Source organism: Rana temporaria, chromosome 4 (genome assembly GCF_905171775.1).
Source record: "Rana temporaria chromosome 4, aRanTem1.1, whole genome shotgun sequence".
Taxonomy (NCBI): domain Eukaryota; kingdom Metazoa; phylum Chordata; class Amphibia; order Anura; family Ranidae; genus Rana; species Rana temporaria.
In genome coordinates, this window is record NC_053492.1 from 254112502 (window position 1) to 254130473 (window position 17972).

At 38.7% G+C, this 17972-nt stretch overlaps 1 protein-coding gene across 3 annotated transcripts in view; it reads right to left on the bottom strand.

Moving 5' to 3' along the window:
- Nucleotides 1–254: 254 nt before the first annotated feature.
- Nucleotides 255–17972, bottom strand: part of ASCC3 (activating signal cointegrator 1 complex subunit 3) — an 841816-nt gene continuing 824098 nt past the window's right edge. For all 3 annotated transcript variants that reach the window (XM_040350155.1, XM_040350157.1, XM_040350156.1), the window contains 3 exons: nucleotides 8675–8881; nucleotides 5458–5633; nucleotides 255–2659 (listed from right to left, as the gene is read on the bottom strand). In XM_040350155.1, coding sequence (XP_040206089.1) covers nucleotides 2512–2659; nucleotides 5458–5633; nucleotides 8675–8881 — 531 coding nt within the window. In that variant the 3' untranslated portion in view covers nucleotides 255–2511. The remainder of the gene's footprint in view (nucleotides 2660–5457; nucleotides 5634–8674; nucleotides 8882–17972) is intronic.

Sequence of the window (17972 nt, forward strand, 5' to 3'; positions counted from 1 at the left end):
ATTTACATAATAACTGCTATCCCCTCACTGATAGTTTCTGTCTTCAAGTCCATTTTTTATTGCTTACCACTTTATCTCTCATCTTGATCTATCCCTTAAAATGAAAGCATCTGTTTTTCAACTATTTACCAATTACTTCAATGCCTTTCTTTTTTACTTTCAAATTAAACATCTAAAGTTTGAAAAAAAATGTACTGTCTAATTCACAGCAGTGTTCAAAATGAAATATATTATTAAAAACATAACACAAGGGATTGCACCAAATCAATTTATTGTTGTCAAACTCAAAAAAAAATAATAATCCTCATTGGAAATGTTCACATATTTTCAATCTTAACTCAAAGTTGACTATTTAGCCAAGTACTTCTTTTGATTTACAGATTACAGTGTAAAGTGTTACTACACTGTACATAGCAGATATTGTAGTTTACATTAACAATTTACTGTTACCTGATGAAACGGCCATCTCATGTACAATATACACAGATATAGTACAGAACATTTGCAACAAACAGTAGGAATGCATTTAACTGTTGAAAATGTGGCATTTACAAGACTGTATTAGGTTGTATGTTTTGGACACATTTTGCTAAGTATTACTGAGGCACACAAAACAATAAACATAAACATTGTAATTCAATAATGAGCACATAAAATTATGTTGACAATTATGTTGCCCTATTTGTCAAGTCTTTATTTAACAATTCAAGGATCAATATTTCATAGCAACCAATCATAAATCATCTTTTTTGTAGTTTCACTAAAGTCAACTGGCGAGGAAGAGTTGATGGGCAACCTACAGTACATTTGTGCTCTGTAAATAAGATATCCTACATTTCAAGATTTATTTGAAAGATACTTCGACATAAATCAATAAGTTGGCACTAATTTTTGTAGCAATTTGGGAATGAGTTTTTTCATTTTAGATTTTTAAAATACAAGTTGTGAGCATGGCAGTTAAGCTAAGTCCGCCCCAAAATGAAATTTCATCATCCACATAACCAACCATGGCTATTTTGTTTAGTATAGGGTCAAACTGCGCAGTTAGGATTTCCAGGTAAATATTTTGTGGGCGTTCATGGTGATCTAACCAAGGCAAGAACAATTACCTTTTTTGGTTCAAAGATAACAAGATGACAGTGTCCTCAATGGCCCCAGAAGGGAACAGGTAACTAAAGTAGGCATTAACACAACAAACATCAGTTTTTTATAGGCTGAAGCTTTACATACCAAGCCGAATGATGAAAACAGGAATACACAACTATGCAGTCACCCTACATAATTATGTGCATGGATCTTAAATACATTCAGCAAGGGGGTGGTTTCACACATTGATGGTAGGTTCTCATCAACCATGAGGGCCTAAATAGAGAAGATTGAATGCAGCATACAGAATAGTTGGCATCAGTGATGCAAGCCATATATTATACAGTGACATCTTGGCCTTGTGAATTCAGTAGTGAATGTAAAATATTACAAAAACTGGGGGAAAAAATTGTCTTAAGTTATACTTTAATTGTTGATGTATGTAAATTACTGACTGACCAATAACTCTTTTGTTAGGACCCCTGAAAAAAACAGAATGGGCGTAGTGAATTGTGAATAGCTGTCCCTATGTAATCACACATTGAGTGGTTTCATGTAGTTAAGGACAGATGAGCTGCGCCTGTTATTGGTTTGTACTGGATTCTTGGCCACAGCTGATAGCACATACCCAAGATTGCCGCCACAAATTTATGTTGATTCTTGGAGGTGTGTGACACAAATCAGTAGTGTGAATGAAGCCTTTAAAGAAGAATTCAGGTACGGATGTTTTTAAATACATTAGGTACATTGCTCCAGCTTAGACCAATGTAACTATGCATATACCATACCTGTGGGATCCCTCTAGAAGCCAGAAATCATTGTAGTGGACACCCCTACTACAGCGGTCTCCACTAGCTTTTGGGTCCTGCACATTATTGGCAATTTACAGCTGTTGAAAAATACATTGTTGTCTGCTGCGTAAAACGCCAACACTGGACTTCTTGTGTTTACCTTCTAGCGAACCAAATGGAGAATCCCCCATTATATGTTAAATATTGCTCAAATGTAAACATTAAACAGGAATGGTACCTTGTATTTTACAAGTATCTCCAAGGAACAATACTAGTATGATGTAGTTATGCCCAGTAAAGAGATTTTTTCTTCATTCATATCTCTATACATTATTTTTTAGTTAACAGAAAATACATAACAAGTGGATATGAGCCATTTGAATTTATTCCTGGTTAACATGTTTTTTTCTTTATCACATTGCACTGTTTAATGATGCAGCATACATGTTTTAAAAAGGCATCTTTGTATAAGGCGAATGTGGCAGTCCATTCCAGTACGTTCTTTCTAAAGTATGTGAAAAGGTTGAAATCCAACTCGTTTAAAGGAAGCCTTCGCTCATTGATAGTTCACATTCAGTTCAGAATGACTTAACAACTCTTTCCACCAGAAAATGTAGCAACGAAAACGATAATGTTACTTTAGAGCAATGCCCTTCATGGAAACAGAGACCTCAGTATTTACTTGAGCTGATAGACTGGCTGGAATAATGTTCAGATATATGTCATACTGCTGGTCCATGCCAAGGTAGCTGTCACTCATCAGGTACAGTGTGTATATGCACCTAGGAAATAACAAAGTTTTGTTAAAGAAAGTGACATTGTGAAGGTAGAGATAGAGAGAATGCTGTATTATTTATTCAAATATTGTAAACTCCAACCAAAAGTTTGGAATTCCATAAGGACTTAATCATTACTGGATTTCTAATTACTTTAGTGAATAACCTTAACTGTAAACTGGCATATTTACTACAGATATTCTCTTTAAAGACTTGACTTGGGGGATAGAGAAGAATGTGCATTTCTGGATGTGGGATCTTATGATATATGAGCATGATCTGTGATCTGGTGAAAGGGTAAGAAGGAACCCCTTAACCAATAATACTGGAGAGGGATTTAACTGAATATCAAGCATTCTGAACAAAGCCAGTGAGGTACTACTTGTATGCCTCAAAGTACTTTCATAGGTTTATGTATACTGGACTGAAAGGTCAGGTGGTGAAAATAGCAGGAAATACACTTTGTCAGTATCCACAATGTGGTAGAGACCCGTTGAGGCCAACATGTTTTTTTTTTATTTTTTAATACTGCAGTCACTTGAACAATGTCTAAGAGGTGCAAATACCAGTATACCCCCCATTATATCACTATAATAATAGTAGTATATAAAGGAAATAGACCTTATCACAACAAGACGTTCCAAGAGGCAGCAAAAGAGGAACTTTATTGTGGAGTATGCAGAAGTTAAACATTAAATTGATATTTCTAGGAACAAACCATAGAAAAACTTAGAACTGCTCCTGGAAATGGGGTAAAGCTGAGAAATATGAAGATATGCGTCCTCTAACCCTATTGCTGTCACTGCCATAAGGCTTATGGCAGTGACAGATGTGACTTTTACACCCACTCCCAGCTGTGTGCATGCCTTCTAAGCCCACTGTCGGCTTTTTGGTTTATGCCCCCCCCCTTACAAAGTATACTGGGCTCTGCTGTCTCACCTGGAAAATCTAGACTGGCATGGCAGGTGTCACTGGTTAGAGAAGAGGGAGGTCAGCAAACATTAATTCACTGATCCTTCCTCTAGTGAATAATACTGAAAGTGACATGCAGCTTCTGTGGCCATGAAAGCATATAACAGAGCATGATCTATGCTCTGTTCGCTTTAGTGGAATGCACAGGAGACATTAGGTGTCTAGTAGAACTCTAATGTCATAATATATATTTTTTGTAAATTTCCTATCATAAAAAAACAAACACATGCATTGGTGGAGGTACAAAATTTTTGATTAGGGTAAAAAAAATGTGCAGCGCTAATAGTAAAACAATGTGTTCAAAAGTATCAAACAAAATAATGAGTGGTGTAAATCAATTACACTGAAACAAGTATGTCTCAGTCACAGGTGAAGTAACATCAGGGAAGTCTAAAGACTTGAAAACACCCCCCCCCTGATCACAGTGGAGTAATAAATAAAGTGCAAATATATAAAATAATACTGATCACACATAGAATAAAAAGTTCCATAAAAAATGGAAGTGTCTCTAAATCGCTAATAGGCGATCTTCAAAGTGCAATGGTGCAAACGAAGAAGGGGGACATCCGTCATGGTATCACATGGGTGAAAACATCAGATACAAAGGTAGTGATCCCGCCAACATAAAGTAAGGGTCGGTACTCTTACTGTAATTGTTGGACTCACACACTGGTCAGTGACGAGTCAGAATCGCAAAACGGCAAGAGTATCAGGATCTTCTTTTCCTCAGATGCTAATCAAAGTAGGTGACCGGTGAGGTTCCTGATGGCTGTCGGATCAAACACGCACCCTGCGTGAGAGATTGGAAAGGATCCCACTTTCAACGACTGTTCCCTTCACAGGGAATAGGAGATGGTAAATGGAAAAAAATGAAAAAGGAAGCCTCCACATGGCATGGATCAAAAATGACCAAAGAATTTAATGATAAAAAAAGGATAAAATACAGACATCTGACATGGGTGCTTTACATCTGTTGCTATTTACTGCGCCTACAACCATTTTTGTGATCACTTATGCCACATTCATTTACCAGATGTCTGTATTTTATCCTTTTTTTACACTTTGATCAGGGGGGTGTGTTTTCATGGTTTTGAAGTCCTTAGACTTCCCTAATGTTACTTCACCTGTGACTGAGACATACCTGTTTTCAGTGTAATTGATTTACACCACTCATTATTTTGTTTGATACTTTTGAACACATTGTTTTACTATTAGCGGTGCACATTTTTTCACCCTTTTCTTTATACAATTTCTATTTGTTTGTGCCGGCTGCTTCACATACCAGATAGCGCGGTAATATCCTTCCATACACCAACAAAAATTATGATTGCACTACACATGGTACATATCATCGCGCATTCCAGAGTGACAGCAATAACTTAATTCACAGTTAATAATTTTGACTACCAAAAGTTTCAATTTTTTTATATTTTACCAACATTTTTTAGAAATATACGTTGTTTGTGTATGTGCGCATTTGATAAATCGTGGTGATAATATCGTTTTACAATAAAGAAAATCACAACTACCAACATTTTGTTATCCAGCATCCCTGCTCTAAGAAAATATATAATTTTTGGTAGTTTTACCTGATATTTAGGTCTAAAATGTGCAATTTCCCAAAGCGTAAAAAAAATGAAAAAAAATTATAAAATAAAACAAAACAGTTCTGGCTGTGAAATAGTTAAATGCAGTGATTAACATTTTAAAATATTTCAAAATATCACATCTGTGCAACTTATACCATGCCCTAAATCCAAGGATCAGCTCATTGGAATAGCCAGACCTCAACATTTTAGATAGGAATCCATATTTATATAGTCAGTATTTACCTTCCAACATTTTCTGGAGTGTAAAAGGCAATGGGTACTGTGCTTCTGTTTCTTACGTATCCTACTCTTTTTAGTGCAATAAGCTCTTTTTTGTCCACTTCTCCAAGGATTAAAAACCATCCTTCATCCTTTGCCTTTGGGAACTTGGGAGCAATTGCTTTACTGTCTTGCTTTCCCTATAAAAATAACATGATTTATCTGCAAAAATATCCACAAACACATCTAATAATATAATATACACAGGATTACACACTACATCTGCAAAACATTTTTTAACAACTTTATATATATATAGTTACATACAGTATAGTTAGCCAGGTTGAAAAAAGGACACAAGTCCATCTAGTTCAACAACAACAACAAAAAATAAATACAATCCCATATACACAATCCTTCACCCACAGTTGATCCAGAGGAAGATAAAAAAAAACAAAAACAACAAAGCATGATCCAATTTGTTCCAGCAGGGGAAAAAATTCCTTCCTGACCCCCAGAGAGTCAACTGGATTTTCCCTAGATCAACTTTATCTATAAATGTCAGTACCCAGTTATATTATGTACATTTAGGAAAGAATCCCGGCCCCTTTTAAAGCAATCTATAGAGCTGGCCAGAACCACCTTTGGAGGGAGCCTATTCCACATTTTCACAGCTCTTACTGTAAAGAAAACTTTCAGTATTTGGCTATTAAATCTTTTTACCTCTAGACGTAAAGAATGCCCTAATTGTCCTCTGTGATGACCTTAAAGTGAATAACTTGAGTCGACACAAAGTTCACTATATGGACCACTTATGTATTTGTACACGTTGATCATAGATCCCCTTAATCTCCTCTTCTCAAGAGTGAATAAACTCAGTTTCTCTAATCTTTCCTCATAGCTGAGCTCCTCTGTGCCTCTTATCAATGTGGTTTCCCTTCTCTGCACTTTCTCCAGTTCCCCAATATCCTTTTTGAGAACTGGGGCCCAAAACTGAACTGCATATTCCAGATGAGGTCTTACTAATGATTTGAACAGGGGCAAAATGATATCGCTCTCTCTGGAGTCCATACCTCTCTTAATACAAGAAAGGACTTTGCTCGCTTTGGAAACCGCAGCTTGGCATTGCATGCTATTATTGAGCTTATGGTCTACCAAAACCCCCAGATCCTTCTCCACTATGGATCCCCCCAGTTGTACTCCCCCTAGTATGTATGATGCATGCGTATTCTTAGCCCCAAGTGCATAACCTTACATTTATCAACATTAAACCTAATGTGCCACTTAGTTGCCCAATTAGACAGAGCATTGAGGTTGGCTTGTAAATTGGAGACATCCTTTAAGGACGTTATTCCACTACATAGCTTAGTGTCATCTGCAAAGACAGAAATTGTACTTTTAATCCCAGACCCAATATCATTTATAAAGATATTAAAAAGTAAGGGTTCCAACACTGAACTTTGGGGTACACCACCAATAACCTTAGATCATTCAGAGTAAAAGTCATTAACCACTACTCTCTGATTTAGTTTTTTAGCCAGTTTTCTATCTATTTACAAATTGATCTTTATTGAGTGACATAGCCTGTTACTGCCATAAACCTCTTAGGAATTGTACTAAAGGTGTCTACAGAATTCTGATGGTGGTTGACCATTTAGGCATGATTCAGCCACTAAGTGATAGTTATGACAACTGATATTACATTGGGTGAATTTACATATTTTTGCCGAGATAGAGGGAAACTCTTTAGGTGTCTCAGGAGGAACTAGTAACAATTGGCTTGGAAAACAACAATTGGCTGGGCTATGAGGTTTTGCCCAAAGACATCATTTCCTGAACATACTTTTTTAGTCATGCCTCCTTTGAAAGTAGTTAAACTTGTATTACCCCAGCCATAAAAAAAAATTGGCACAATTCAGCCATAAACCTATATACTGAAGACTGTTCTGCATGGCAGACCTCCTATGGACTAAGAGCTACTAAAAAATGCAAATAAACAATTCAGTGTGCTTAGTTATATGTAAATGTTAACTAGAAACCTCTACAGAAACACAATCAGAATCATATTGACACAACCAGAAACATATTTGCAGACACATTGAGTACGCTACCAAGAAAACCAGAAACGTGTGCAGACACATTCAGTAATCTACTGACATAATCAGTACTATACTGATGCAACCATAAACATGTCTGCATACACAATTAGTACAGTACTGACACTGCCAAAAACATGTAATCAGTACAAGGGCACAGCCAAGTATTCATCTGAAAACAAAGAAATCTATAAAAACAAAGCATTCAGTGCTAATTGATTATTACAGCTCAGATGGTACATGTACTGATGCAGCTTAGGTGATTTATGCAGTATTGTATATACAATGCTGCAACAATGCATGTGGCACCCGTGCAGCATAGTTGAAACATGGATTGCTGTAGCAATCCTTTTGCTAATTTGACAGCTTTATGCACATAAATATTCATATAACGAGATGCCTTTTACTTAAATTTGGTGCATACTTTAGACCCTGCCACCTTAGGATAGTGATGTCCAGGCAACAGGCAAGCACTGTGCAGGCATTTTTTTTCTCACTGTGCCTGGAAGCCAGTGCACATCTGCAATGTGAACCCCCCCTCCCTTGACAGTATTTATTGCACTCTGGGGGTGGGAGCAGAAGCAGATGTTCTGTGGGCTGCTCAGGGAATATATTTAGCCATGGTTATTAGACAGTAGCTGCTGGCCAGAATTGGTTAAGTTAACATGCAATCAAAGGGTGGTGGCAGCAGCATGCAGACAAAAATACTCCCAACAGTGGCAAGAAAGAGGTGTTCTGCCCGCAATTCATATTTTGCAAGACACTTTTGTTGTTTACAGGTACTGTAAAACATGTATTTTTTTGTTTTTGTGGGTCCAAAATATATTCTAAGTGCCTCGAACAGAATGTAGATCTTCCCTAAAAATATATTACTATACTGAAAATAGCTTATTGGGTCGAGACAAAGTGATTTTTTTCATGGTTCCATTTGATTCAGTAACTACAAATATGGCTAAATGCCTTGAAATGAAAAACAAAACAAAAAAAAGTAAATGCCAGGTGTCCTTAGAAATAAAAATCAAAGCAATCAATTGCAGCATACTGCCTACCAAAAAGAATATTGATATCTTGGTGTGCAGTTTATCATGACTAAAAAAAAATCTGAACAATAATTCCTGATACATTTGAGGTTACCAGCTCTTTACCTTTTTGTATCCTGTACGAATCCTGTACAGATTTACTAGCAGCACATATTCCTGATCAGCATGTAACGTGTTCCATTTTTTCTCCTGAGCCCCTGGAAGTATAATAGGAATGGGGAGCTCATTCTGTGCTTGGATTGCATCCTCCCACCATCCTTTAATGCTCAGCTGAACATCAATCACTGGAAGATTTGACACAAAGTTCCAGGCCTGAAATGAGATTTAAAAGAGCAAGTGGAAAAGGCTGTATATGCAAATCTCAGGATTAGAATGCAAATAAAAGCGACTAACAGATGTAACATCAAAGCAAGCACATGTCTATTTAATATATCAATAATATCAATGTTTCTTTACCTGGATTTACAAAAATGAATGGGATATAAACATATCAATATGCCATAATACATCCCATCAAATGGTATTAGATTTTTTGCAGAAACTGATCCTATTTACGTAACCTTATTAAAAAGCTAATGTTACTGTTCTTTAAGGCACCCATAAATATTAGACAACCATCATCCAATAATGTAGGTCAGAAGGAATGGACAATAACATTGTTAACTATGAACAATCATATGCGTAGTCTAACATTTGCAAATTAGGCAATAAATCTGAGCATTTCTTGTGATAAATGAGCTCAATTAATTAAGCTCAAGCAATAATGAGGACCGGTGAGAGGAAGACATGATCAAAAAACATACAGAGTACCTTCCTGAACTATGCCTGCACTAAATCTCAGCAGCAGCTAGGACTGGAGGAGAATCTGCAGCTGATACAGTATAGGGATAAGGACATGCAAAAGCAGGTCTCTCACTGCTTGTATTTCTCCTTAAAGCGGAGGTTCACCCATAGCGAACACATTTTCCCCTTAGCTTCATGCTCGTTTTGTCTAGGGGAATCGGCTATTTGTTTTAAAATATGATCCGTACTTACCCGTTTACGAGATGCATCTTCTCCGCCGCTTCCGGGTATGGGCTGCGGGACTGGGCGTTCCTTCTTGATTGACAGTCTTCCGAGAGGCTTCCGACGGTCGCATCCATCGCGTCACGATTTTCCGAAAGAAGCCGAACGTCGGTGCGCAGGCGCAGTATAGAGCCGCACCGACGTTCGGCTTCTTTCGGCTACGAGTGACGCAATGGATGCGACCGTCGGAAGCCTCTCGGAAGACTATCAATCAAGAAGGAACGCCCGCTGCCGAAGACCCATACACGGAAGCGACGGAGAAGATGCATCTCGAAAACGGGTAAGTACGGATCATATTTTAAAACAAATAGCCGATTCCCCTAGACAAAACGAGCATGAAGCTAAGGGGAAAATAGAAAAAAAAAAACGAATTGGGTGAACTCCCGCTTTAAAAAAACTGCCTAATAGTAACTGGCCTCCTTACCATAGAAGACCTTGGAGACCACTGTTGGGCAAAATGGTTTATCAGCATTACTGGGCCTGGCATCTTTTTGCAGATTCTGGGTAACAACTGGGGTGTTTACAGTATTGTAGAAGGCCCCAGATTATATTGGGATATCACCCCAGAGTCTGTGCCCAGATTATGCACACATCCATACACTATGCACATATCATGAACAAGCAGTAATAGCATTTAAAAACAAGTACCTCTGTAGCTATAGGCATTGTGAAGAAATGTATCCTCAAAGTTCAAAACAAGCAGTGAAATCTAAATGGTTTTCTATGGAGAGCAGATCTTGACAGTTTGCTAGCCTTCAAATGCAAACAAATACTAGTTTTATCAAACTGATAAAAGGAGTCTTTAGAAACCAGACTCTAAGCCGCTCACACCCAGTGAAAAAAATAAACCTTGAAAATAAACAATGGCGCAGTGCTAAAAATACAAAACAAGAGGGCCTCAATATCCCAGACCCCCGCCTATGTGAATGAATATGGGATACATTGTACCCCCACTCATTCAGCAAAAAAGTAAAAAAGAAAAAAAAGAAATAAAAACACAGACACAGTTTTTGACAATTACCCTGTTAAAAATAAAAAAAACAATGTCCCCCTCGGTGTAGATCCATCACCAATCACGTTGCCACCGGAAAAAAGAAGAAAAAAAAGCTCAGTTCATGATGAAGGCTAACCGCCGGCTGACTGCGCTGTCAGGTGAGAGTTCTTAAATAGCTTAGCGGCGGGGCTACATGGCGACTTCACCTGGTGGCACCGCCCTGTGATGTCACGGACCAGTGCAGAGCTATTTAAGAACTGTCACATGGCGGAGGAGGCAGTCGGCAGTTAGCCTTCGTCATGAGCAGAGATATTTTTTTTCTTTTTTGAGTCCATCGGTGGCGTCAGGTGTCATGATTGACAATGGATCTACACCGGGGAACATTTTTTATTTTATTTTATAGAAAGGAATTTTCAAAAACTGTGTAAAACTTCAAAGTACAGAGAGGTGCAGGGATACTGGTCAATGTCCAGAGCCAGACCTCTACGCAGAGGAATCTCAGCTCCTTAACCTGTAATCACTGCCCAGGCTTGAACTCATAGAGGACAGTGTAATGCTGCAGAAATCCACTGCACTGTTCTTTTTTCAATTTTCAAAACATTCGTTTTAGGTTAAGTTATTCCTAACAAGGTTTTATTGTTTGTTAAGAATATAAATACTTAAATGTTCATAGTCTGGGCACAGGTGCATTTTAAATATACTTTCTCGCCCACTAAGATGATGTTCTTGCCCATCAGTTGTCCCTATAAATCATAGTATAAGAAAACTTTTAGGAAGCAACTGTAAAAAAATACATGAGATCAGGGAGAATTTTTTTCTCCAAAGGATTAATACTTGATCACATCCTTCTATGTTATTAAAAACAATAACTGTGCACCCATAGTATTTTTTAATGCCTATCTTTTGGCCTTAGGCCCCTTTCACACTAGCAGTCCGATCGCATCCGCCTGTCAGGTTTTCAGGTGGACCCAATCGGACCACCCATTGTTCTCTATGGGGTGGTGAATAATAGCGGACATGTGTTCGCTGACGCCCGCTGGGCATCCAATCCGATAAAATCCACTCACAACAGACATGGCAATACGCTCGCCATCCATACGGCAGATTGGATGACAATTTTATGGGAACGAGCATGCAGTCTGTTTCTATCCAACCACCCATAGATAAGTGCAGGCTGTGTCCGTGTCTGCTCTGCATATGGGAGTGGACACAAATCCATCATCCACCTGCTCAGCAGGGATCAGCGGAGAGATACCACACTAAGCAGGTGGATTCCGCTTGGGTGGATCTACTTCATCTGAAAGGGGCCTTACCATTTAAAACACAACAACAACAATTAGAAAACAAACTGAAAGGGTGTCTAAGCTACTGCAAGTGCCTACATTTTACACTGGCTGTAGTTTTTTTTAAATTATATTGGGGCACAGCCCCGAAAGTGTCAGACAGGTAGATAAATCTGTCCATGTGTGCACCGAGGTCAAAGTGTACACAGTGGATACTCCTTCCCTGGCTACTGTGCTCAACACTGACAGGTGGAGGGCCAAGTTTTTTTTACTGGGGATGGGTAAAGCCTGATGGGGAACTGAAAGTCTAGTTTCTTATTAGGTGCGCTTTACTTTTGATTGCCAATGCATGGCAGTGGGCAGATCGACAGCTGCTATTCAGACTAATAGCAGCTTTCAAATTCGCTCACTGCTTGTGTACTGTCAATCAAAGTTAAAGTGGACCTGATGGGGAACTAGACTCAGTTCCCCATCAGGTTCTGCCCATCCATTTATTTCCCAAATATGGCCATTGCCATATTTGGATAATGACATCACCTTTATTTACATTTAACTTTTGGCTGGGGAATCTCCTGCCTGACAACTAAATGGGGCGGGGGTACAGTACTGTAAGGGAAGGTGTAAGCTTCCCAGCACAGACATAGCCCACTCTGAACACTAGCATACCTCTGCATGCTAGTTTTGAGCTGGTCTTCATTACAGGCAGTTTCCTAATCTGAGAACTAGTGGAAATGCTTCAAGAATCTATGGCTGCAGTTGAGACAGGTTCTTAAACTGGCAGTAGTAAAAACTACCTGATGTTGCCACACGTGTTGATAATGTTACTGACACTGGTGCAAAAGCTTGTCTGAATTAGGCACAGATAGGGCCAGATTCACAAAAGGGATACGCAGGCGTATCTGCTGATACGCCGTCGTATCCCTGTTTCTATCTATGCGGCTGATTCATAGAATCAGTTACGCATAGATATCCCTAAGATCCGACATGTGTAATTGTTTTACACTGTCGGATCTTAGGATGAAGTACCGCGGCCGCCGCTGGGGGCATTTCTCGTCGTAATCCAGCGTCGGGTATGCAAATTAGCACTTACGGAGATCCATAAAGCTTTTTCCCTTCGTTAAGTCGCCGTAAGTGTTAGTTTGCCGTCGCAAAGATAGGGTACCTTTTACAAAGTGTAAAGTTAGTACACCATGTAAAAGTGTACCCGTCTTTCCAGCGTCGCTGTCAAATTTAAAAAAAAAATAAAAAATTCCCGGCGCAACTCTTTTTTTCCCGACACAACTTTTTTTTACCCGTCGCGATTCACAAAACCTTGGCGCATCGTAACTTCGAGCAAAGCACGTCGGGAAAATGCGCAGTACGTCTGGCGCGGGAGCGCGCCTAATTTAAATGGGACTCGCCCCATTTGAATTGGCCCGCCTTGTGCCGGACTGATTTAGTATACACCGCCGCAAATTTCCAGGTAAGTGCTTTGTGGATCGGGCACTAACTTGTGTAATTTGCGGCAGTGTAACTTAAATCAGAAAAGTTACGTTGCGCCCACTGGCTGTGAATCTGGCCCATAGTTATTATGGGACTACTGCAAAAAATCTGTAAGGTTTTTTCCCCCCAAGATAATGTGTTTAATTAGCCTGATAAACCTGGGGACCTTGCAATATAGGCACGTCTGATGTCTAACTGATTGTACAATATTGTAACAACTTTGAATGAAGATTTTTCTATTAATGCAAGAATAATGGATTACGTATAGAGTTTGGTTCCGGTAGTTCAGTTATAGAAACTGTTTTATTGCAAAACTAATCAGACTCACAGATGTGTGAGAGATGTTCTACATTTGATCTACAACAACCTATTTTAACCAGGGTGCCTAGAAACCCTTGGGTGCCTAGAGGTTTCTGCAGGGTGCTTTGGTAAAAGCAAAAAAAAATTATTATCATTTGCATACAAACCAGAAGCTAGATCAAGCCTGCCTTTTAGTTACACAAAGCCACAGGTTCATTATGCACCATTTTGGCTTTCTAGACAAGGACATCCTAACAATCAAGGATGTCATCAGTTGATAAAGAGGATGTCTATTGCCTCCACAGCATCCTTGCTTGACCCTCCTCTGCCCCTGTCCCTCAGAACTGGGGTAACATTAGCTGACTGATGGAGAGCATTTGAGGGAGAAGAGAAACATTGGAATACTAGTCAGTACCAGTGTGCAAAAGTGTATTTGCTTTGGAAAAACAAATCACCTATAATGTTGGGTGTCCTACATGTGGATATTGCTGCATCTCAGTCTGTCCACCACAGACATAAGATTTCCATCTGTGTTGTCATTGACTTGTGTTTTTTAAAGGAATTAGGGGGGCACCATATGCAATAAGATTTCCTTTTCTCTCCAGACAGTTTGGGGTTGTCAGACCTCATTATCATTACAATGCCTTTTGAAAATTCCTATTGGCCAGTAGGATAGCAAATCATAGTGATGGATTAATAGCAATATAGGCAGGCAGGTCTTGCCTACCCATCTGCACTGTGTAAGTCAGCATTTTTGTTGTTAATCACGTAAAAAAAAAATATGAAAAATTGTTGTGTATATTAGGAAATTACATAGTCTAGGAGATAAAAAATAGAATATATTTGGAAATGTTCAATACTTAAGTTTCACTTATACACACAGATTATATTACTATGTATAAACAAATTTGTGCTTGTGGTATTAATATTAAGTAACACTATATTAGTATAATCTACAGGCATAAACATGACGTGTGAGGAATAAGAAATCTTCCACTTAATAAGGGACAAGCCAGTAAAATGGATATGGCTCTACTCTGCTGCACTGTAGCAGCTATCTGCCCATACATCAAAACAGACAGCGTAAATGCACAAAGATGCCATATACGCTCACACCAGCTATTTTTGCAGGTACTATGAACACCAGCCAAACATATTTATCTGAGGATTAATCTTCATCTACTGAATCAGACAAGGACGCCAGCATGCATACAATTATTTAATTAGCAGCCAAATCCTCTCCCAGTTAGCAGCCGTTGCAGGCATACTGATGTGGCAAAAGATGCAAATCTCGCAGTAGTACTGCTTTTTCTCATTACTACTGCAATTAGCACTTAAATTGATGCTTTAAACCTGCTAATTTCTGGAATAATTCAGAATTTTGATGTTACCTGGGATCGCCTCACAGTAGAGTCTGCACCAGATTGCTACGCAAATTGAAGGGCTTTTCAGCCAAATAACCATCATTGTATCAGACGGTGCCAATTTGCATTTGGTTTGAAAGATAACAGAATGACAATTTATGCAAATAAATTAGGTAAGTTTACTTCTGAGTTCTCCCTGAACTAATTATAACAATGTTCTTATCAATTTTCATCACATTTGAAACTTGTTGTGAGCCGAACTTCCACTGCAACAGGAATGTGTTAAGTGAAACGGTGTTCCAGTTTGCACAAATTGCCTTTATTCTTATTATTTATGGTAACTGAGTTATACATGCACACATTTAATCAGCGTTATTGAAATGCTATTTGTTCACTCTCTGATATTGGTACAAAGTTGGATTCCGTGAAATTGATTCCATCAAAACTGAATGATCAAACAGTCAATATTGCTAACCATGACAAATCCTTAATTGTATGGTAAACAAACCCTATCAACCACTTGAATGCTGGCTCTCAGGAAAAAAAAATCCTATTGCTCAATAATACAAATTCATTTAAAATAATTCAAATATAAAAGACACGCAGTAATGGTAATGATTTCAACAGGTGCTTAATGATGCTTGTTGGTAAGAAAGTGACAAGATTGCTAAACAATCTAACGTTTTGCTACATACACATACAGTATAATATAGTCACTACTCAGATGAAGAACACAAGTGCCAGAGCTGTCTTAGCTTCTGTAACCTGTAAAGCTAAACTCAAGCCAAAATAAAAATTTGTTTTGGATAGAGCTGGGGAGATCAGCTTTAAGTCTTGTTTTTTCTGTCTTTGACCACACCGGGGAAATTATCTTTAACTTACAGTTCCCTGTAGGACCACTATGCAATAATATACTCACATCCCTTTTATTTCCAAGCTATCACCAGTTAGAAAACACAGGATGTAAGAGAATGCATCCCAAAGTAGACAGTGAAGTAAAAACTTAACAGGTGCTTCTATGATTCAAAAAACATTTTGGCCAGACTTCTACTGCTGTTGTTTGTTCCAGCGCATTTTAAAAACACATCCAGACTCAGTGGTTCTCTCAGGTCCTGGCAGCTTCTAGGGATAGGCGTTCCAGCTGACAGTGATAGGCAGAGGCCAGCACCAACCAGAAGCCAAAACCAATTAGTTCCTGGACATTGGATCTTGCTACATACCACTTCATAGGAGTATTATAGCAGACAGCTGTAAACCTAATGCCTCCTCTGAGTTACAGCTCTGTTCAGTGTCTTATTTCAGTAACAGATCACTGCAATGTCGATGTATTGCTGGCCTATTGCTAGTTATCTATTGACTTTTATTAGTGACCTGTTCCTGCAAAGCTGCATGGGAAGTCTGGCTCAGGTCACAAAAGAACCACCATGAAGGAAAAGAAAGAGTATAAAAAAAATGTGTAAAAACTATGGGCCAAATCTTCAAAAAAGCTGCCTAACTTAACTTTCAGCAGTTAAGTTACACAGGCGTTAAATTTCTACCTAAGTGCCCGATCCACAAAGCACTTACCTAGAAATTACACGCCGTGTAACCTAAGTGCCTCCGTCGCAAGGCGGTCGTCTGCTCGAGGGGCGATTCCTATTCAAATGAGGCGCGCTCCCGCGCCGGACGTTCGGCGCATGCGTGTGACGTCATTTTTCCCGACGTGCATCGCGCGAACGTACTTTACGCCGGGCTTTGTGGATCGCGAAGGGACAATAAAGTTGCGTCGGGTAAAAAAAAAAATACGCGCCGGGAAAAAAAATTCGAAATTTTAAAAAAAACGCGGCGATCGAAAAAAAGGTTTGTTTTTACAAGGTCTAAACAGTTTAGGCTTTGTAAAAGCATCCCTAATTTTACGTATGCAAAACGTAACTTACGCAGAAAACACAAAGCTAAAAAGCTTTGTGGATCTGCTTAAGTACTCATTTGCATACGCAAAACGGCATTTCGACTCGAAATGCCCCCAGCGGCGGATGCGGTACTGCATCCTAAGATCCGACAGTGTAAGTCTCTTACAGATGTCGGATCTTCTGACTATCTTTGGAAAAATCCTTCTGAGGATCGTTTCCAAAGATAGCCACAGGGATACGCAGGCTGAACAGCAGTTCCGCCTGCGTATCTCCTTTGAAGATTTGGCCCAATAATATTCTAAATATGCATAAAATACTGGTTCCAAAACTTAATCCCCAGGTTGCAACAGTGATGTTGAATGATCTGGATGACATTTGCATCTACTGCACCAGCATCAAATTCTCAAGTAAGTAAATGAAATGTCAAATGTTTTGCAATAGCAAAACTTGTGAAAAAAGCAACCCAACTTACCTTTACCTTAATGTTACACAAAAAAAAAATCTTGATTATATTTTGTGATACATTTATGAGGGTACACCAATTATGAACGTTACTTTGGGAAAACATATTTTTTTAACCGTTTATTTTCAAAAAAATAAAATATATCAAAAATATATGTATCCACGTTTGCTGCCAAAGTAAAGCCCTATTTGTTCCCCCCAAAAATGTTAAACTACAAATGTGTTGAAATTAGGTATTATCAAAATCTAATAAACCCTTTGGACCTCAAGGGGATTTACGGAGAAAAAGGCCCAGGGACTCAAGTGGTTCAGGGTATATGTGTTTTCAAGAAATATATTTGCAAATTCAGAAGTAAATGTGCTGCAGATCTTTACGAAATGGTCTCAATTGTCTGCTGCAGCTAGCATGGGCAGTGACTGCAAACGAACAAAAACTTGTTACAAATCTCTTGCTAATTGTCTTCACGTGTGTCTGATTGTGTTGACAGCTTGCTTGATAAATCTTCCTCAATTTATGTACATTTTAATATCTTGTGAACTCATAACAATGTAATTAAACATTGA